This window comes from Lutra lutra, chromosome 9 (assembly GCF_902655055.1).
Source record: "Lutra lutra chromosome 9, mLutLut1.2, whole genome shotgun sequence".
Taxonomy (NCBI): domain Eukaryota; kingdom Metazoa; phylum Chordata; class Mammalia; order Carnivora; family Mustelidae; genus Lutra; species Lutra lutra.
Window position 1 is genome coordinate 100,459,875 of NC_062286.1, and position 22,578 is coordinate 100,482,452.

At 42.0% G+C, this 22,578-nt stretch overlaps 1 protein-coding gene across 3 annotated transcripts in view; it reads right to left on the reverse strand.

Moving 5' to 3' along the window:
* Positions 1-1,441: 1,441 nt before the first annotated feature.
* Positions 1,442-22,578, reverse strand: part of SEC23B (SEC23 homolog B, COPII coat complex component) — a 45,808-nt gene continuing 24,671 nt past the window's right edge. For 2 of the 3 annotated variants that reach the window (XM_047746414.1, XM_047746413.1), the window contains exons 15-20: positions 20,695-20,772; positions 17,204-17,365; positions 12,790-12,876; positions 10,699-10,854; positions 10,257-10,322; positions 1,442-2,539 (exon numbers count right to left, since the gene is read on the reverse strand). In XM_047746414.1, the coding sequence (XP_047602370.1) occupies positions 2,450-2,539; positions 10,257-10,322; positions 10,699-10,854; positions 12,790-12,876; positions 17,204-17,365; positions 20,695-20,772 (639 nt within the window). In that variant the 3' untranslated portion in view covers positions 1,442-2,449. The remainder of the gene's footprint in view (positions 2,540-10,256; positions 10,323-10,698; positions 10,855-12,789; positions 12,877-17,203; positions 17,366-20,694; positions 20,773-22,578) is intronic. The other variant, XM_047746415.1, reaches the window with a different exon arrangement.

The following is a 22,578-nucleotide window of genomic DNA, read 5'->3' on the forward strand; positions in this document are numbered from 1 at the left end:
CTTCTATATGACATACTCAATTAAAAATTACATTCATGGGGTGCCTGGGTTGCTCAGTCGGTTAACTGTCGGACTCTTGATTTCAGGTCAGGTCTTGATCTCAGGGTCATGAGTTCAAGCCCCGTGTTGGGCTCCACGCTGGGCATGGAGCCCACTTAAAAAAAAAAAAAAAAATCCCCCAAGTAAGAAAAATATTCTATGAGGGGCGCCTGGGTGGCTCAGTGGTTAAAGCCTCTGCCTTTGGCTCGGGTCATGATCCCCAGGGTCCTGGGATCAAGCCCCGCATCATCGCATCATCGGGCTCTCTGCTCAGCAGGGAGCCTGCTTCTCTTCCTCTCTCTGCCTGCCTCTCTGCCTACTTGCGATCTCTGTCAAATAAATAAATAAAATCTTTAAGACAAAAAGAGAAAAGAAAAAGAAAAATATTCTATGGGAAACGTACACAAAATAAAAGCCCTCGGCATTTAAAATGTGTTAAACACCTTAAGACAGGAAAGGCCCTCCAGAACGCATACCAAAGGCAAAAGGCTGTAATACAAATTCAAAATACAAGTAAGAATCAATCCAGATGGCTCAACATCCAATTGATAGGAGTTTCCAGGTTTGTTTTTCTATATAGGACTCAGTGCCTTCTAATAAATCATGTAATTTACTTCTAATTTTTGTTGTTGTTGTTGGTCTTCCCTAACTAGAATATATGCTCCACCAGGGCAGGTATTTGTTTTATTGGCTACATACCCAGTGTCTGTAAGACACTCCATACATAGCAAATACTGAAAAAGTATTTGTCAAATGAATGAAAAAATAGTTCCAAAGTTCTGAGAGAAAATTGTTTTGGGCCTAGAATTTTATACTCGGCAAAGCTAAGTATGAAGACAGAATAGATTCAGTGAATTATCTCCCATGTAACTTAAGATAGCAAATGACTTATGGATTAAAGGAATTGTAGAACTAACCCAGGCTTCCAAACAAAACGAATTCCTGGATGACTTGTCACAGCAATTGGGCAGTGATTAAAGAGGAGATCCATGATCTCTAAAGAATGGACTTCAGGGCACCTGGGTGGCTCAGTTGGTTGGATGATTGCCTTTGGCTCAGGTCATGATCCTGGAGTCCCAGGAATGAGTACCTGCATTGGTCTCCCTGTTTCTCCCTCTGACCCTCTCCCCTCTCATGCTCTCTTTCTCTCAAATGAATAAACAAAATTTTAAAAAGTGACCTGCCCCAAAATTAGAAGCTCTTAGGGAAAACAACAAATACACGAAGTTATGATGCAAAAAAGAAGCAAACCAACCTGAGGAGTGCTAGAACATAAGAATGTAAATGACTGATTTTGTCACTGGGAACATTTTCCTTCAAATGGTGTAGGGACTGGGACAGCAAACCTATGGAGAAAAATGTAATACTACCTGACTCAAACAAGGACATTGTTAACATTATTACAATTATATAAATGATCTTTATTTGTTTTCAACTTTCAGAATGAACTTTGAGACAAAAGACATAACTATGATTAACAGGTTGGAATGTAAATTTTACCAACCTTGATAATAAAAAAATAAAGGCATAGTCCATCAAAACTGGATGGTACAGAGAAAGGTCCTCATTCTGGAAAATGGGAATTGAGAGACACTGGCTAACACTGATAACATCAACAAATAACTTGAAAAGAAAGGTTAAAACCAGCTACCTCTGAAGAGTAGGTCTAGGCTCAGGGAGTGGAGGGAACCATTATAAAGTTCTTTAGGATATGTTGTTTTGTTTTTTAAAACCATGCATATACTACTTTGATTAAAAAAAAAAAAAAACAACCAGTACCTGTGTAAGTTGTTTTACTTGATGCCCAAGATAACTGCATTATCATTTTGTTAGGGCCACTGATTCCCAGCAGCCACCTGGGCTGGGCTGTTTACATGTGAGTTAGGGACAGTGCACTCCAGACAGCTCTGCCTTGATGATCAAGTTTCACATATATCAACCTTTCCCTCACTTAACATTTAGGCAGAAAATGAGGATTAAGTTCAGGTAATACCTCTTGGGGGAGTCACTAATAACATACACATACACACATAGAGACTTCAGGAAATCAAATTTGTATTAGCATTATTTTAGCCAGTGCTTGCTTTATCCAGATTTATTTCCTGTCTGATCATTATGATTTTCACCTAAGTAAGTTGCCAAAATACATTACCTTTGATTTTATGTAACAGTAAAGTTAGGATACAAAAAGTATATAAACATCTACAAGTACCAAAACATTTGATGATGCAGGAAAAGGGGCACAAATAAGGAATACAAATAAATTATAATCTAAAGAGTTACATACAATGCTTCCTTTGATTATTTATTAAAACCCACAAGTAAAGTGAAAGGAATGTTTTTAAGCCATTATCAGCAATTGTGAACACAATCCAATGTGTTCTGTGATGTTCTGCTCACATCTTCTAGCTTAACAAGCACTGGAAACAGCCAGCTTCTTCAAATGATCCATGAACACCTGCAGGCTAACGTCATCAGTTAGGATGGGTGCTCCTGTTTCCTGAAATTTAATGGTAAAGATTAACTGGCAGGTATCTGAAAAGCTGGTTAGCATTTATGAATTACTAAGGACGCTTCCATCACCTCAGAACATTCACAGTGCTACCTGCTCTGCTAGGACTCCCGCCACTGCCATTCTCTGCTTAGCTAACTATTCTACCAACTGAAGCATAATTTCCTCACAAAACCCCTTTCCAACCCACTGAGGTCAGGCCTTCCCCTGCCATTATAGACAGTTTGGGCATATGCCCTTCTGCTTTAATCCTCTCCATGGTTCTGATGCCTTGCCCAGAGTCTGGCCACCCATCAAGCATGAGCTCCTGGAGGCCACACACCCTGTATCTCACCTTCCCCATCACCCTGCCAGCACCTAACCCAATGCTCTTCATGCCCTGCTTACAACAGAAGCTTGTATGGTAGTTTATTTACAAATGAATGAATCAGGATCTCCAGTGAAAAGATGGTATCTGTACTATCAGAAAATGTTCATGATTTATGCAATGTGAAGTGAGAAGAACTGAATAGAAACCTTGATTTCTAGTAAGAGCCCAAATCTGTAAAAAAATAGGTAAAAATATACATAATATACACATTTTATGTTACCTACAAAGAAGCCAGGAATACTTAACTCTAGACAGTGGCATTATAAGTAATGTTAAATTTTCTTTCTTAATATTTTATTTGACACATTCAAATTTTCAAAAATGATACTGTACTACTATTAGGAAAATATAATTAAAATTTTATAAGATGCCTTCCGGGAAGGAGTACCTGTACTTTTCCCTATTCCTTCCACCATGTACAACTGGAAACCCTGGACATTTTATATAAAAGAAATGTAAGAAGACTGTGAAAGGTGGAGAAGAGAGCAGACAAACTAGAGGCCCTGGATCCCAAGGAACAACACAGTGGTGAGCATCTTGGGTTTCCTTTTTGCCTCATACATCCCAGACCTGGAGCTGAAAGGCTGGCAAACAATCACTGGACACAGAAAAAAACGTAGAGAAAGTCAACTTTCTCTAGTTAAAGGACCAGCATAGCCTAGCAAGACAAAAGATGTTAGATATTAACTCCAGTCAAAGATGACAGAAAAAACTGTGGCCCCACACACACTGGCAAAGGCTGAGTGAGCACCTAAGATGGCCACCTTCACAAGACAGTAACAAGGGAGCCCATGAGGATGGGTTCGGAGAAAGCCAAGTATGGCACTGGGAATTTCCTCCCCAATGGCCAGGGGAACATCTCCCTAATTGTCATGGAACCAATAGAGACCATTTGGGGAGCCTGCACTTCTACCCAGACCTGGCAATAGGAAGACGTCCTCTGTGCCCCCTGCATTGGGTATCAGAGGTGGCCTAGTAGACAGTGCGTACTTTCAGCACCACCCAACACTAACAAGGCCATCTCCATAGCAGGATCAGTGGAGACTAGGTGGGGAGCTGAAACACGCATTCCCACCTAATAGTAACAATGAATTGTCCCCGACCCAGGTGTCAAGAGGCCAATGGAAAACCTGGATTGCTATCTGGCAGTAATGAAACAATGTCTTCCTAGCTTCCCTCCTAGAGCAGTGTGACTAAAAGCCAGTTAAAATAGCCTATTTAAATAGATCCAGAGTCTCATAACAAATATGAAAATGTTCACATTTCAATAAAAAATCATTTATCACCGGGGCGCCTGGGTGGCTCAGTGGGTTAAAGCCTCTGCCTTCAGCTCAGGTCATGATCTCAGGATCCTGGGATCAAGCCCCAAGTCGGGCTCTCTGCTCAGCAGGGAGCCTGCTTCCCGCTCCGCCCCCCCCCCCCCCCCCCCCGCCCCCACTGCCTGTCTCTCTGCCTACTTGTGATCTCTCTCTGTCAAATAAAATAAATAAATCTTTAAACAAACAAACAAAGAAAAAACAAAAATCACTTATCATAACAACAGTCAAGATCTCAAAGTGAATGAAAAACAGACAGCAGGTGTTAACACCAAACGGAGGACAGGGTTAGAATTATCTGACAAAGACTTCTAAGTAGCTTCAATGAGCCATTACAAACACACTTGAAACAAATGAAAAAACAGAAAGCCTCAGCAAAGAATGTCTCAGGAAAGAAGTAGACCTAAAGAAGAACCAAAGGAAAGTTTTATTTTATTATTTTTATTCTTTTTTTGTCAGATTTTTATTTATTTGACACAGAGAGAGCGAGCGAGCACAAGCAGGGGAGTGGCAGGCAGAGGAAGAAGCAGGTTCCCCACAGAGCAGGGAGACTGATGGGGGACTCGATCTCAGGACTCCAGGATTGTGACCCGAGTGGAAGGCAGTTGCTTAACTAATTGAGGCACCCAGGTGCCCCAAAGGAAAGTTTTAAAACTGAAAACTACAGAAACAAGTAAAAAGCTCGGTGGATGAGTTCAATAGCAGAAAAGGAACAGAGACAATAATCAGTGACCTGGAAGATAAAATAATAGAAATTACCCAACTGAAAAATAGAAAATAAGTGGGAAAAAAATGAACAAGGCACCAGGGACCTGTGGAACTACAAAACATCTGACATTCATGTCATCGGAGTCCCAGAGAGAAATGAAAAAGAGGATAGGCTGAAAAAGTATACAAAGAATAATGGCTGATAACTACCCAACTTTGGCAAGAGAAATAAATACACAGAATCAAGAAGCCAAGCAAATTCTAAATAGGTTAAATCCAAGGAAATCCACACCAAACACATAGTACTTATAACAAAGAAACAATCTTAAAAGCAGCTAGAGAAAAATGACATCTTACCTATAAGGGAAAAGCAATAGGACAATGAATTTCTCATCAGAAACCATAAAAGCCAAGAGAAGTAGCAAAACATTTTTCAGATGCCCAAAGAATATGGCTGCCACCAGAATCCTGCATCTAGAGAAAATATCCTGCATTAAAGAAGGGGGAAATCAGGATTCTCAAATGAAAGAAAACTAAGAATCTATCATCAGGAGACCTAAAAGAATGGCTAAAGGAAGCTCTCTAAACAGAAAGGAAATTATAAAGAAGGAACCCTGGAATATCAAGAAGGAATAAAGAACACAGTAAGCAAAAATATGGAGAAGTATAATAGGACTTGCTTCTTCTCTTGAAGTTTATAAATTATGCTTCATGTTTGAAGAAAAACTATTAACACTGACTAATCCATGTAGAAGAAGTATTTAAGACAATTATAAATGGGATAAGATAAAGGAATGTAAAGGGGAGTTAAGTTTTTGTTTTTTTGTTTTTTTTTAAGATTTTATTTATTCATTTGAGAGAGAGAAAGAGAGGCTGAGCAGGGGGGAGAAGCAGAGGGAGAGGAAGAAGCAGACTCCCTGCTGAGCTGGGAGCCTGACATGGGGCTTGATCCTAGGACCCAGAGATCATGACCTGAGCCGAAGACAGACACTTAATCATCTGAGCCATCCAAGCACTGTGGTGTAAGTTTTCTATACGTCACTTGAATTGGTCAAAAAGATTCTAGTCGGGACAGCTGGGTGGCTCAGTTGGTTGAGCAGCTGCCTTCGGCTCAGGTCATGATCCCAGCGTCCTGGGATCGAGTCCCACATCGGGCTCCTTGCTTGGCGGCGAGCCTGCTTCTCCCTCTGCCTCTGCCTGCCACTCTGTCTGCCTGTGCTCACTCTTGCTTCTCTCTATGACAAATAAATAAATAAATAAAATCTTAAAAAAAAAAAAAAAGATTCTAGTCAACTGTGATAAGCTATGCATATATAAGGTAATACATAATGCTCTACTATCTACAACTTGGAGTAACCACTAAAAGCTACACAAAGAGATACACTCAAAAACATTATAAACGAGTTAAAATGGAATTCTAAAAAACGTTCAAGTAACCCACAGGAAGGCGGAAAACAGAAAACAGAGAAATGAACAACAGAGAAAGCAAACGGAAAAGCAAAAAATAAAACGACAGAAAGCCCCAATGTATCATAATTACCTTAAATATAAATGGCCCAAATGCAGCAGTTATGAGTTTAGCAGAGCAGATTAAAAACTATGGGTTATTTACAAGAAATTCATTTCAAATATAATACAACAAATAGGTTGAAAGGTAAAGAATGGCAAGAGATATAACATGCAAACAATATTTTTTGCATGAAAATAGTGAACTTTATTAATGTCAGAAAAAGCAGACATCAATGCAAACAAAATGACCAGCAACAGAAGGAGAAATTATGTAATGATATAAAATCAACCCACCAACACAACAATCCTAAATGTGTACACATAAACAATGGAGCTACAAAATGGGAACAAAAACGGACAGACCTTAAAAGAGATACATAAAGACAAACTCATGATTAGAGTTGGAAACTTCAACACCCTGTCTCATAAACTGACAGGGCAATCAGTAAGAACTCAATAACACCATCAACAGGATCTAACAGGCATTTACAGAACATTCTACCCAACAACAGCAGAATACATACTCAGGTGACCATGGAACATATGCCAAGACAGACCACAGCTTGGGCCATAAAATAACTTCAAATTTAAAGGCACCGAAGTCACAGAAAGTATATTCTCCAACCACAATGCAATCAGAATAAAAAATCAATAATCAACAAATAATAAAATCTCCAAATACTTGGAAACTAAGCAACATTTCTAAATAAACCCAAAGCAAGCAGAAGAAAATAAAGATTACAACAGAAACCGATGAAACTGAAAACAAAGACAAGACAGGAAAAGGAAATAAAGGTATTCACACTGGAAAGGAAAAAATAAGCTGTTTTCTATTTGTAGATGACATCATTACCTATGTTGAAAATCCTGAAGAACCTAAAAAAAACCTCCCAGAAGTACTGACTTGGGAAAGTCACATGATATAAGATAAATACACAAAAATCAATTGTATACATATATTAGCAATGAACAGTGGGGCACTGACATCAAAACTACAATACCAATCACAATTCCTAAAAAAAAAAAAAAAAAAAAAGTGAAAACATTCAACACTAAGGAAAGAAATCAAAACAGAGTGGAAGACAAAATGAATTCACAGATTGGAAGGCTCAGCACTGTAAAGATGTCAATTCTCCCCCAAACTGTACAGAAGATTGATTTAATTCTTATCAAAATCCCAGCAAGTTTTTAAAGACATAAACAAAATTATCCTAAAATTCTTACGTAGAAACAAAGGAATTGGAATAGCTAAGTCAATTCTGAAAAAGAAGTTGGAGAAATCAGTCTACCTAATTTGAAGACTGACTTACTATACAGTTACAGTAATCAAGACTGTGGTATTGGTAGAGTGATAGAAACACAGATCAACATAACAGAGTAGAAAACCCAGAAATGGACTCACACAAGTAAGATCAACTAACCTTTGATGAAAACACAAAAGTAATTCAAAGGAAGCAAGACATCCTTTCAACAAATGTTATGAGCAATTAGACATCCACATGCATAAAATAAAACTAAGCCTCACATCTCACACACACACACAAAATTTTTTCAAAGATTTTATTTATTTATTTCACAGAGAGAGACATCACAAGTAGGCAGAGAGGCAGGCAGAGAGATGGGGGGAAAGCAGGCTCCCTGCTGAGCAGAGAGCTGGATGCGGGGCTCAATCCCAGGACTCTGAGATCATGACCTGAGCCAAAGGCAGAGGCTTAACCCACTGAGCCACCCAGGCACCCCACAAAAATTAACTCAAAATGGATCACAGACTGAAATGGAAATGTAAAATTAGACAAACAAATACAACAGATCTTTGGGACCCAGGGCTAGGCAGAGTTCTCAGACTTGGCACCAAAAGCACAATCCATAAAAGGAAAAACTACTAAAGTGGATTTCATTAAAATTAAACATTTTTGCTCTGCAAAAGACCCTGTAAAGAGGATGTACATACAGACAAGATAGAAGTGAGAGAAAATATTTACAAATTACATATTTGACAAAAAGAACTCAAAACTCAACAGCAAAAAAAGCAAAAACCCATTTATACGATGGTCAAAAGATTTCATTCAAGAAAATATATAGATGGAAAAGAAGTACAGAAAAGATGCTCAGCGTCATTAGCCATTAAGGAAATGTAATTTGGGGGGACCTGGGTGGCTCAGTGGGTTAAGCCTCTGCCTTCAGCTCAGGTCATGATCTCAGGGTCCTGGGATCGAGCCCCACATCAGGCTCTCTGCTCAGCAGGGAGCCTGCTTCCCCCCGCCCTTCTCTCTGCCTGGCTCTCTGCCTACTTGTGACCTCTCTCTCTCTGTCAAATAAATAAAATCTAAAAAAAAGAATTTTTAAAAAAGAGAGAAAAGAAAATGTAATTTAGGGACGCCTGGGTGGCTCAGCTGTTGAGCGTCTGCCTTCGGCTCAGGTCATGATTTCGGGGTCCTGGATCAAGCCCCACATCAGGCTCCCTGCTCAGTGGGGAATCTGCTTCCCCCTCTCTGCCTGCATCTGTGCCTACTTGTGATCTCTCTGTGTCAAGTGAATAAAATCTTGGGGAAAAAAAAAAAAGAAAACCACAATGTTATACCAGTACACACCTACTGGAATAGCTAAAATCAAAATAATGACAATATCAAATATTGGCAAGGATGCAGAGAAAATGGATCACTCATACATCACTAGTGGGGATGTAGAAGGAGGCAGTCCACTCTGGAAAACATCACAGTTTCTTAGACTAACCATGTGATTACCATACCATTGAACAAATGTAATCCTGGGCATCTACCTTGGAGAATGGAAGACTTCTGTTAATGAGAAACCTGTACATGACTATTTCTAGTAGCTTTACTCCTAAAAGCCAGGAACTGTGAACAATCCAGATGTCCTTCCACAGGTGAATGATAAACAACTACAGTACACTGATAACACCCACAATACATCAATACCACGGAATACTACTCGGCAAGTAAAAAGAAACAAATTAGTGATTCCTGCAATAACCTGGATGAATCTCTAGACAATCATGCTGAGGGAAAAAAGCCAGTCCCCAAAGGTTACATACCATGCAATTTCACATATATAATATTCTTGACGAAATCATAGAAGTGGAGAACATGGCAGTAGTTGCCATGTGTTAAGAGGTGGAGGCAGGCAGGAAGTGAGAGTGACTAACACAAGGGCAAATGAGAGATCCTTGTGGTGAAGGAAATGTGTATCTGGACCATATCTATTTCAATATCCTGAATGATACTGCATTCCAGCTGTGCAAGATGTTCCCACTGGGGGACAGGAGGTGAAGAGCACAGGGAATCTGTGTTATTTCTAACAACTGCTTGTAAATTTACAATGGCCTCAAAGGAAAGTTTAATTTTCAAAAATGTTACAAGAAAACAGTCAAAGAAAAAGACCGGACGGAGACCTGAATGTTCGGAATAATTAGATAAAGGAGGAGACAGAGGCTGAAAAGTGAGGAGACAGAGCCAGTGGTGATCAGATGTTTTTACCCCACACCATTGGGAGAGAGAAGTGGGGTCGGGGCTGGGTCAGGGCGGCAAAGGGAGTCTGGGGAGATGCTGCTGTGTCTATGAAGAGAGCCAAATACAGGTCACGCTACAGAGTTCTGTCCTCTGGTCAGAGAAGGGGATCCACACAAGGCGCTCCCTCTTGCCTCAGCTATGTTACAAAAAGCCTTCCCACCCCCCAGCAAAATACCTGAGTTATTCTGCCTCTAAGGCCAAAAGGGTAACTTGGTAACTAGGTGTTCAAAAAGGAGCCTGGCGTCCTCCCCAGATACCTGACAATTTCTTACCTGTCCCCAGGCATACAGGTTATTGTGTGTCTGTGATGGGTTCACTTTGGACAAAAGGAATCGAGCCTTTAAAAACAAGAGATTTAAAGATTACAAGTGACATTAATATTAGTGTAGTAGAAAAAAAAGTTTTTACATTCCTTTTGTTAAATTAGTTTTGTATTTTTTTTTTTTTTTACCACAAAGGCACGCATTTCTTTACTGTAAGCCAATGACTCTCCATTTCTTAGGGTTCCTGAAGCATGAAGCATGTGTTTTATTTTGGCAGTCCTCTACTTTTACATTAACGTATTGTGACCACTGATTTAAGAAGTGTTTGGAAGTTTGCCTGAAGTTTGTCCGTTTATGCCACCACATAAAATATTAACCACACAGTTTGGATTTATAGCCATAGACCTCATGGAACCACCAGAACACAAGAGCTGGGACTCAGCGCACTCACCTGGCTGCCTCCGTGCTCCGTGTTAATGTAACGTGGCATTGGGAAGCGTGCCTGCAGAATCTCTTGGGCATCATCCAGTGGCGCCTGCAGGAGGTGCTTGAAGTTTTCATACTCGGGCATGTCCTGGTACCCAGCTTTACGCCACTGGGCTATGGTCTGCACCAAAATAAACCAAACAAAACCATTGTGGAAACACTGGAACAATAGTCTTCTCTGACATTCTTGACATTCTAACACTCCCACCATGACTCGTTTCAGGGAAGAAGCCATGTCAAGAATGACGAGTTGCAGGGACGCCTGGGTGGCTCAGTTGGTTAAGCAGCTGCCTTCGGCTCAGGTCATGATCCCAGCGTCCTGGGATCAAGTCCCGCATCGGGCTCCTTGCTCGTCAGGGAACCTGCTTCTCCCTCTGCCTCTGCCTGCCATTCTGTCTGCCTGTGCTCGCTCTCTCTCCCTCGCTCTCTCTGACAAATAAATAAATAAAATCTTTAAAAAAAAAAAAGAATGACGAGTTGCAGCAGGTAGCAAAGGGGAACTTCCTCTGCTTAAAGTAGAGGAAGCAAAGAGGTGCAGCCAGGACACCCCCCACTACAGAGTTCTCCCAGAAAGGTCAGAGCCATCAGTCACACCTCTTCCCTTTCTAACTGTACATACCAACTAGCTAAAAACACCCAGGGTACAGCTGTCTCAAGGAGCCACCTTGCCTTTCCATTTCCACTGCCATCACTGGGTCCAGCCTCCCATGTCCTTCCAGCTGGTAGGGAAAGGGATCCGTTGGCTTCCTACATGGAATCCATTCCCCCTTCACTTCTCTATGGGCACACCTCCAGGGCCTAGTCTCACAAAGACTCATCCCCAAATTCCCTGGGGTCTGGGTTAGGATACTCTTGGTGAGGGAGAGAAAAGCTGCGAGAATCCATGCGTGGGTGTTCAGTAGGCAAGTAGAAGGCAACATACTACAGAGTAGAAGGTAAAGCCAATCTCCCCACCTCAGCGGACACCGTGTCTCCCCCTCTTTTATCCCCATTGGCAACAGGTCTAGAAAATGCCATGTGCACAGAGAAATCAAGAAATATTCGCTGACTGATTAGTACAGCTTTATAAATAACCTGAAGTGTTTTCACGTGTTATTTAGGGGACACTAAAAAAGAAAACAGCGGAGAGGGGAAATGGCGCTAGAGGATGTAACAAGTGACCGATGGGTTTTACAAAACCGTAAGTCTGATACCAAAGGGAGGAATCTCTTTAGGGGCTTCCTTCTGCAGCCTGCTCTTCCCTTCTCAGTTTCCAGTAACATCTTCTGGGTCTTAATTTCTGACTGAATGGTGGCACAGAGGAAATGCCCATAAGCTTGTTTGGGTCCAAGAGTTCATCAGAACACTCACAACCAGTAGACATGGGGCTTTGGGGGAGACATGTCACTGTCTTCGTCTTTAGAATCCATCACTTGCATGCACATGCACATATACTCAATAAATGTGTGAACGAACAGGATGGGGACTGTGGTCAGAATGTCTTTAAGAGCTCAGTTGAAGGCATAGAAACCAAATCATGATTATTGCTCCAATAGGAACCAGTGGGAACAGCAGTTGGTCACCCAATGGGCAAGCAACTAGCAGAGTGGGTGTTAATATGTTGAAAAAAGTTAAAAACTATAAAATGCATATTAGTATCGGAAAACTAATTCATCCTAAGTTATTAAGGGAATTCTGAAATACAATATATACCTTTGCAGGACATTTGAAATCACATCTAGTATATGGACACTAGGAAGTCAAGTCAATCACCCAAGCAATTTATTGAAGGTAAAGAATGGACAACAGAAGGAAAAGAATTTATCAATGAACATAATGTCCAGTTAAAGGATTTTAGAGTGATTTAAAATGACCACCTGAGATTTACTTACAACAAATATAATTAAAATTACTAAATATACAAATACCCCAGGGACCTGAAAAAGATTTTACTGCTATACTGATTCTAATAAGCAATAGGTCTTCTAAGCCCAAATTATTTCAAATGCCATAAAAACCTAAATTAATAAAAAGAAAGCCAAAACAATAGTAATGAAAGAAATTAGTGTCTTCTTACCTCACCAAGATAAATGACAATTTGGAAGAAAGTATCCATCAGCAAAATTCTCTCAGCTAGAATGCTGCTGCTGTCCAAGAGTACTGGCTGAAGAAAAAGAGGGGAGAGAAGGCATTGGTCTTGCCCCATTCCCACATGGCGACCACTCCAACCCCACACTTGTGGTGTCTACACAACAGCTCCAAGGCTGCTGATGAATGGCACCTGGCACAATGGCTCTCTCCATCTTTAAGGAAAGTCCTGCTTTCTGCTCCCTGACCCAGAAGTTCTAAGTATCAACTTTGTATTAGAAAGAGCCTCCAAATAATCCCTCATCAACTGGGGAGAGAGATTAAGAACATCTTATCCCAAACATTCTCAGTTTTGTGTTAGAAATGTATTTTATCGGGCGCCTGGGTGGCTCAGTGGGTTAAGCCGCTGCCTTCGGCTCAGGTCATGATCTCGGGGTCCTGGGATCGAGTCCCACATCAGGCTCTTTGCTCAGCGGGGAGCCTGCTTCACTCTCTCTCTCTCTCTGCCTGCCTCTCCATCTACTTGTGATCTCTCTCTGTCAAATAAATGAATAAAATCTTAAAAAGAAAAAAATTTATTTTATCTATTGGAGACACATTCTCTCAAATCTATTGCTGTAGATGCTTACATGAAAAAGAACAACTTTTTTTTTTAAAGATTTTATTTATTTATTTGACAGAGAGAAATCACAAGTAGGCAGAGAGGCAGGCAGAGAGAGAGGAGGAAGCAGGCTCCCTGCTGAGCAGAAAGCCCAACGCGGGGCTCGAACCCAGGACCTGGGATCATGACCTGAGCCGAAGGCAGCGGCTTAACCCACTGAGCCACCCAGGCGCCCCGAAAAAGAACAACTTTTTTTTTTTCTTTTTAAAGATTTTGTCTATTTATCTGACAGAGAGAGATCGCAGGTAGGCAGAGAGAGAGAGGAGGAAGCAGGCTCCCTGCAGAGCAGAGAGCCAGATGTGGGGCTCGATCCCAGGACTCTGGGATCATGACCTGAGCCGAAGGCAGAGGCTCAACCCACTGAGCCACCCAGGCGCCCCAAAAGAACAACTTTTAATAGAAGTTTTAAAAGTTTCCTACAGAATACATTTTATTATAATTTCTAATTCAATAATAAAAGTAAGGTACTTGTTAAGGAAAATTTGAAAATTTGTACCCAAGTCCAACAAATATTCATCATTTATTTTCAGTTTTTAATTCCTGTATGCTAAAAAATACATAATTTAGGAAAGTTTCTATTTTGATTTTTTTCATGTAACTTTATCTTTTTTAGTAACATCTATACCCAATGAGGGGCTTGAACTCACGACCCAGAGATCAAGGGTCTCATACTCTACCAACTGAGCCAGCCAGGTGCCCCTTTCATATAACATTTTTTAAAAAATTTTATTTATTTATTTGACAGAGAGAGAGAGAGATCACAAGTAGGCAGAGAGGCAGGCACAGGGAGAGGGGGAAGCAGGTTCCCTGCTGAGCAGAGAGCCCGATGCGGGGCTTGATCCAGGACCCCAAGATCATGACCTGAGCCAAAGGCAGAGGCTTAACCCACTGAGCCACCCAGGTGCACCGTTCATGTAACATTTTAATATTTTATCACATTCCATAAACTCTAAATATTTCTTAGATTACTTATTTTTCTACTATTAAACACTTGGGATTCTTTTCTTTTTTTTTTTTAACTTTAAAAATTTTTTATAAACATATAATGTATTTTTATTATTATTATTATTTTTTAAAGATTTTATTTATTTATTTGACAGAGAGAAATCACAAGTAAGCAGAGAGGCAGGCAGAGAGAGAGGAGGAAGCAGGCTCCCTGCTGAGCAGAAAGCCCGATGTGGGGCTCGAACCCAGGTCCTGGGATCATGACCTGAGCCGAAGGCAGCGGCTTAACCCACTGAGCCACCCAGGCGCCCCAATATAATGTATTTTTAGCCCCAAGGGTATAGGTCTGTGAATCACCAAGTTTACACACTTCACAGCACTCACCATAGCACATACCCTCCCTAATGTCCATAACCCCACTACCCTCTTCCAACACCCCTGCCCCCAGAAAACCTGTTTGTTTTGTGAGATTAAGAGTCTCTTATGGTTTGTCTCCCTTCTGATCCCATCTTGTTTCTATTATTCTTTTCCTACCCCCAAACTCCCCACGTTGCATCTCCACTTCCTCATATCAGGGAGATCACATGATAGTTGTCTTTCTCCGACCAACTTATTTCGCTAAGCATAATACCCCTCTAGTTCTATCCACGTTGTTGCAAATGGCAAGATTTCATTTCTTTTGATGGCTGCATAGTATTCCATCGTATATATATACCAAATCTTTATCCATTCATCTGTTGATGGACATGTAGGTTCCTTCCATAGTTTGGCTATTGTGGACATTGCTGTTATAGTCGGGTATATGTGCCCCTTCAGATAACTACATTTGTATCTTTAGGGTAAATACCCAGTAGTGCAATTGCTGGGTCATAGGGTAGCTCTATTTTCAACTTTTTGAGGAACCTCCATGCTGTTTTCCAGAGTGGTTGCACCACCTTGCCTTCCCACTGTTGGTGATAGGAGGGTCATTTCCTGACTTGTTAATTTTAGCCATTTTGACTGGTGTGAGGTGATATCTCACTGTGGTTTTGATTTGTATTTCCCTGATGCCGAGTGATGTAGAGCATTTTTTCATGTGTCTGTTGGCCATCTGGATGTCTTCTTTGCAGAAATGTCTGTTCATGTCCTCTGCTCATTTCTTGATTGGATTATTTGTTCTTTGGGTGTTGAGTTTGCTAAGCTCTTTATAGATTTTGGATACTAGCCCTTTATCTGATATGTCGTTTGCAAGTATCTTCTCCCATTCTGTCAGTTGTCTTTTGGTTTTGTTAACTGTTTCCTTTGCTGTGCAAAAGCTTTTGATCTTGATGAAATCCCAAAAGTTCATTTTTGCCCTTGCTTCCCTTGCCTTTGGCGATGTTCCTAGGAAGAAGCTGCTGCGGCTGAGGTTGAAGAGGTTGCTGCCTGTGTTCTCCTCAAGCGTTTTGATGGATTCCTTTCTCACATTGAGGTCCTTCATCCATTTTGAGTCTATTTTCATGTGTGGTGTAAGAAAATGGTCCAGTTTCATTTTTCTGCATGTGGCTGTCCAATTTTCCCAATACTTTAACAATACTTGTTAAAGAGGCTGTTTTTTTTCCATTGGACATTCTTTCCTGCTCTGTTGAAAATTAGTTGACCATAGAGTTGAGGGTCTATTTCTGGGCTCTCTATTCTGTTCCATTAATCTATGTGTCTGTTTTTGGGCCAGTACCATACTGTCCTGATGATGACAGCTTTGTAATAGAGCTTGAAGTCCAGAATTGTGATGCCACCAACTATGGCTTTCTTTTTCAATATTCCTTTGGCTATCCGAGGTCTTTTCTGGTTCCATATAAATTTTAGGATTATTTGTTCCATTTCTTTGAAAAAAATGGATGGTACTTTGATAGGAATTGCATTAAATCTGTAGATTGCTTTAGGTAGCATAGACATTTTCACAATATTTGTTCTTCCAATCCAGGAGCATGGAACATTTTCCCATTTCTTTGTGTCTTCCTCAATTTCTTTCATGAGTATTTTATAGTTTTCTGAGTGTAGATTCTTTGCCTCTTTGGTTAGGTTTATTCCTAGGTATCTTATGGTTTTGGGTGCAATTGTAAATGGGACTGACTCCTTAATTTCTCTTTCTTCTGTCTTCTTGTTGTTGTAAAGAAATGCAACTGATTTCTGTGCATTGATTTTATATCCTGACACTTTACTGAATTCCTGTACAAGTTCTAGCAGTTTTGGAGTGGAGTCTTTTGGGTTTTCCACATATAGTATCACATCATTTGCAAAGAGTGATAGTTTCACTTCTTCTTTGCCGATTTGGATGCCTTTAATTTCTTTTTGTTGTCTGATTGCTGAGGCTAGGACTTCTAGTACTATGTTGAATAGCAGTGGTGATAATGGACATGGGATTATTTTCTAATCTTCTATTATAATAGTTCATTTCACTATTTCTTTGAACAAGGCTTTTTCTGTATGTCAGAGGATTTCCTTCAGGCACAAGACATGGAATTACTGGGCCAAAGTAACTGGAAAAAAAAAGTACCTACGTATTTTTGTAAGTTTTTTTTTTTTTTTTTTAAACATATAATCCTGCCTTCTATAGATAATAGCTTTCTTTATAGGTCCTGTGACTTTTTCCCACGTGTATTTTTCAATACTCAGAAATAATGTTAAAGTACTATAAAGACTCCAAGTTTTCTTTTTCTTTTCTTTCTTTTTTTTTTACAGCTTTGCTCTAAGAGTAAACTTGCTAGGAAAAAAAAAAAAAAAAACAACGCATATTAGGTGATTCCAATTTTGACAAAAGCATTCACATAAACCTCACCTCTGGCGGCCCGTGGAAGGAATAGGAGTACAGAATGGGCTGGATCATGATGAGGGACTGGGTTAGATCCTGTCGGGCAAAATGGTGTCTGTAATACGATGACTCGTCAGGACTGTTGTTAAAAACTTGGAGAAATGGAGATCTTCTAAGATGGAACATGAACTGCATTTACAAAGAAAAAAAAAGAGAGACAAGGGCATACAGTTGTAACTTAGATACCCAGACAGCAGGCTTGCCTTAGGTCTCTGAAACAGAAGCCAGACCTTAGACAAAGGCCTCTGAGTTCCTGTAAACGGAAAGTACAATGACAGTACCAGGGCCTGGAGGAAGAGGGAAACGGGAAGCTGCTGTTTAGTGAGTACAGAGTTTTAGTTCTGCAGGATAAAAATGTTCTGGAGATCTGTTGCATAACAATATGAATATACTGAAAACTACTGAACTGCACACTGAAAAATGGCTAAGACGGTAAATTTTATGTTATGTGGTTTTTTTTTTTTTAATTTTATTTATTTATTTGACAGAAGATCACAAGTAGGCAGAGAGGCAGGCAGAGAGAGAGGAAGGGAAGCAGGCTCCCTGCCGAGCAGAGAGCCCGACGTGGGACTCGATCCCAGGACCCTGAGATCATGACCCGAGCCAAAGGCAGAGGCTTTAACCCACTGAGCCACCCAGGCGCCCCTATGTTATGTGTTTTTTACCTCAATCATAAACATTATTTTTAAGAAAAGGAGAGGGGCCCTGTGGGTATATCAAAGCTTCTGCATGAAGGGGGAAAGGCAAAGCAGCATTTATTTCTGGAGTCACTGGGCCAGGCTGCAGGCAGAACGTCTGCTCTAGAGAGGTCACAGCGCCATGAGGAAAAGGCACACTCAAGGCAGCCACAATAAAAAGTTGTGAGCACGATACAAGAAAGTACTAGTAGGATGGGGTAAGGATGGAGGGGCAGCAGGAGGCTTCCCAAGCCACTGGGGTCTGAAAGATGTGCATGAGGAGGCCAGAGGGCGGGGACTCCAGATGCAGTCACAGATGAGAGGCCGGAGAGCTCAAGACTCAGGCTGCTGCACTGGCATCAAGGGTGGAGGGAAGAGAGGGATGCTCTTTACCCTGAGATCTGAAGGTGCATGGCAGACTTTTAGCTCATTCAGAAGAGGTACCAATAGTTAAAAAATAAAAATAATATAAAATGAGGCACCTGGGGTGCTCAGTCGGTTAAGCATCCAACTTTTTTTTTTTTTTTAGACTTTATTTATTTATTTGACACAGAGACAGTGAACACTCACAGACAGGGGGAGTGGCAAGCAGAGGGAGAGGGAGAGGCAGGCTCTCCACTGAGCAGGGAGCCCAATGCAGGGCTTGATCTCAGGACCTCGGGATCACAACCTGGGCCGGAGGCAGATGTTGAACCGAATGAACCACCCAGGCACCCCAAGGGCCCGACTCTTGAGCTCAGCTCAGGTCTTGATCTCAAGGTCATGAATTCAAACCCCACGCTGGGAAAAGAGGTGCCAGAACATGAATGAGCTGCCTTGAGAAGTTTAAAGCTTCCTGAGACTCCCAATATTGAACCACTGACTCCTGTATAATAATCATGGCTCATAGTCAATACATTCCGTGTGCAAGCTACAAAGTACTTGAAAGAATGATTTAATTCTTCTAATATAGACACAAGGCAGCTTCGCTTACCACCCTGGTTTATGGGTGAGCAATCTGCGGGGTAGGCAACTTGCCCAAGGCCACTCACACTGAGGGGTGGAACCGCTTCATTCCAGGCATCTGGCTCCCAACACTGTGAGCTTGACCTCTAACCTAGAAGTCTCGACAAAAGGAATCTTACCAGCCACATCATTCAGAGATTTTCCAACTGTGCTCTTCAATCTCATCAGATCCTCTGGGCCCAAGATGGGGGGCAGGGGAGGGTGCTCCGGCAGCACCCGGTGCTAAGGGTGGCACGTTGGCACAACCAGAGCAGCTCAAGTCTAGCTGCTTATGTGCTGGCTTCCGAGGGACTCCTCTCAAAGAAATGATTCCACAATTTTAAAGAGATGAGAAACCACTTCTCCAGACCTGTTCTGTCTTTGTAAAGAGGAAACCAACATGCATGGGGGTTCGGGGAGGGGATCCCCTAGAGGGGATCAGCAGTGGCAGAGCCAGTGGCTGGAACTCCGTGTGAACTCTGGCAGGCCCAGGGTGCCCTCTGCAACAGTGAGCGGGCTCGACTGCCTTAACACAGGCCACATGGGTGGGCGTCAGGGACCACAGAGCCCTGCCTGGGCCGGGGGGGTCAGGTGAAGTGACCTCTAAGGCCCCCTTTTAACCCTAAAGAGTCCAAGCTATACAACAGCATGCCTGAAACTTGTGTCCACTTTCCAAACTGAGTAAGCAAAAGGATAATACCTACTAGGATATCTGAGTGCTCAGAAATTTATTTAAAGATGAAAGTTTGCTGCTCTCTACCTATTCCTCATTAAGGCATCTCTGAGGGAAGGGAAAAGAGTTGGCTCTGTTCTGGCTCCAGGAAAGCTGCACCCATGAAGGCCACCTGAGAGTCATGGGCCCCAGCTGTGGAGCAGGCCCACACTGACCAAGTGCTTCCCCAGTGCCTGGCCCTGCGGACCACACTCTCCGCCTCTGCTGGCCATCCTCACAACCATCTACCGAGTCCAGCTCCAGCCTCCTCATTTATAGACGAGGGTGGAGATCAGGAGAGGTAAATACAGATTCCTGAAGGTGGCTTCATGCCGTGTCCACTTCCGTCCCTCCTTTCACTGTCCGATGCCCCCCAAGTGGCTGGTTCGTGTGCAGTGCAGTTATTTACAGGAGCTGCTTGTTACTGCTGATTCCCAGATACGATCAGCACCGTCACTACACAGGTATCATTAAATATTTGCCATTATCTGTGGCCTCATTTTGTAACGTTCACCTTCACGTGTGCTTCATTTGCTTGAGTGACCACTGAGGTAGCTGCCGGCCCAGAACTTCTACAGATGAGATTCTGCTGTGGCCTTCAGCAACAACCCTGTTTTGCCTCTTCATGGGAGTTGGGGAGCCACTATCTTCTCTCTGTGTGTCATCTCTGTCTTCTTCTTCTTTTTTTTTTTTAATATTTTTTAAAGGTTTTTTATTTATTTATTGGACAGACAGAGATCACAAGTAGGCAGAGAGGGAGGCAGAGAGAGGAAGGGAAGCAGGCTCCCTGCCGAGCAGAGAGCCCGATGCGGGGCTGGATCCCAGGACCCTGAGATCATGACCTGAGCCGAAGGCAGAGGCTTTAACCCACTGAGCCACCCAGGCGCCCCATCTCTGTCTTCTATAGGGCTGAGGCACGGTCTCACACACAGACACAGTACCTGTCCTTAAATGGACAACCTTCATCACCTATAGATGGGAATCTCAAAACCCACCAAGTCTTCACTTTACCAGCCTGAGAGTAGAGTTTCATTTCTATCAAAATTCATTCTTCTCTAGTTACTTAAAAAATACCTATTACTTACCTGAGGATACAGAGAGAAGGAATCTGATAACCTAAAAGAAGTGGGATCTTCTTTGTTATACTGTCCAAACTTCTGACACTGTTGAAAGAAAACAGCAAAAAAGGAAAAAAAGAGAGAGAAAGAGAGAGAGAAAAGTCCAGTCAGTGTCACCTGGAAAAATCCTTGCAGTAGAAGAGCTACACTCCAGTCTCAACTTTGACTTACTGAGGATCCGGGACCAGCACTTCTCAAGCACAGCTGGGCAGACCCATCATCCAGGGTGCTGCTAAACATAGATTCTGATTCCTCAGATCTGGAGAGAGCCTGCAATTCTAACCAGCTCCTAGGCGATGCTGCCGGAGGACTGCTCTGATGGGTCAGTGGCTCAAGGAGCTCTCTCGGGCACCTCTTCCATAAGGAAAGCCCCTAAGTCTGTGACACTATAGCTCAATTTTCTTCCTTCCTTCAAAGACAAATTTCTGAACATTTTCTCTTCTGCTTTTATTTCCTCTTTGTTTCACACATCTCCTCCGGCCAATAGAGAACTGAACCCTCCGCCATTGAAAGAAAGCCCATCTCTGACAATTACTCTCTCCTACCAAGTCCGATGACCTGGTATGGCTCTCACCTTCCTGGACTTCCCAGCACCCCAGGTCAAGTGACTCCCCCAAAGTCTGTGAAATTCTCTTCCAGCCACTAACATAGCACCTATTTTTCCTCTCCAACTGATTCTTCTCTGTCTTGTTCCACAGCCCTTCATCTCTCTTTGTCCTAACTGTGGGTTTCTTGGGAGGCTAGTTCTTGGCCGCTTGCTCCCATCCTCACTGCTCCAGCTACAAGTAACAGGAGAACCAGACCAATGTCATATAAGTTTGCCCCTCCCACACTGCCCCTGTCCAGTGTTGCCTCTAACCTTAGCTCCTCTGGGCACTTCCACCCAACTACGGAACAGCTTCCCTCACTCGTACTTTCACAAGTTCATGAATAAAGTAAATTCAACTATTTATTACATTAAAAAAAATTATGCCTCCCTCCACCCTTTGCCATCTTCCAGTTCTCTTCTCTCTCCATCATCTTTGCCGTCACCCACACTCAAAACTTAAGTCAATGTTAAATATTTTGGTTTTTGATTCCACATTGTTTGAGCAAGTTTTATCAAATCTTCTTTCAGCATACACCCTGATTCCAAACTTGCCCTTCCCTCCGACTGTCCTACCACCACTCTGGTCTCAGCTCTCTCGAGCCTCCAGAATCCCCCACTGGTCTCCCTATCAGTAGCCTTTCACCCTCCCGTTTATCTCACACAGTAATGGTGAATGTAAACACAAGTATCATGCTGATGGCAGGCCCCTGCTTGGGAATCACACCTGAGCAGTGATTTAACTTTAAAAGCAAGGCATTCCAATGGAATTGTTCAATCACTGCAGTGCACATAAAGCTACAGTTACACTGTATATTAACATTTCAATAACACACATTAAAATAGCTTCATAAATAAAATGAAGCATTCTAAAATTAAGCCACACCTTCACTACTTCTCCCCACCAACCTGTGCTCCCATGGTCTCTCCAGCTGCCCCGCATAAACTGAAATGCACAGCCGTGTCCCACAAGCTTGTTCACGCTTCCCCTGTTTAAATCACTGCATGGTTTATCTCTCCTGAATAGACCCAAAATAACATATGAGGCATCTCCACATTCATTGGGCCACGGATCCCTATTGCTAAAAAAAAAAAAATCCCTAAGATCTCCAAAGAAAATATAGAACCACAGCACTCAAAGGGACTCATCTAAATCAACCTTTACTGTACACAGATTTGCATCTTTCTCTAAATGTCCTGTGTGTGTTCTTTCTTTCTCATGGTAATGTAAGTCCTTGAGGGGAAAATGCACGGATAACCCTCTC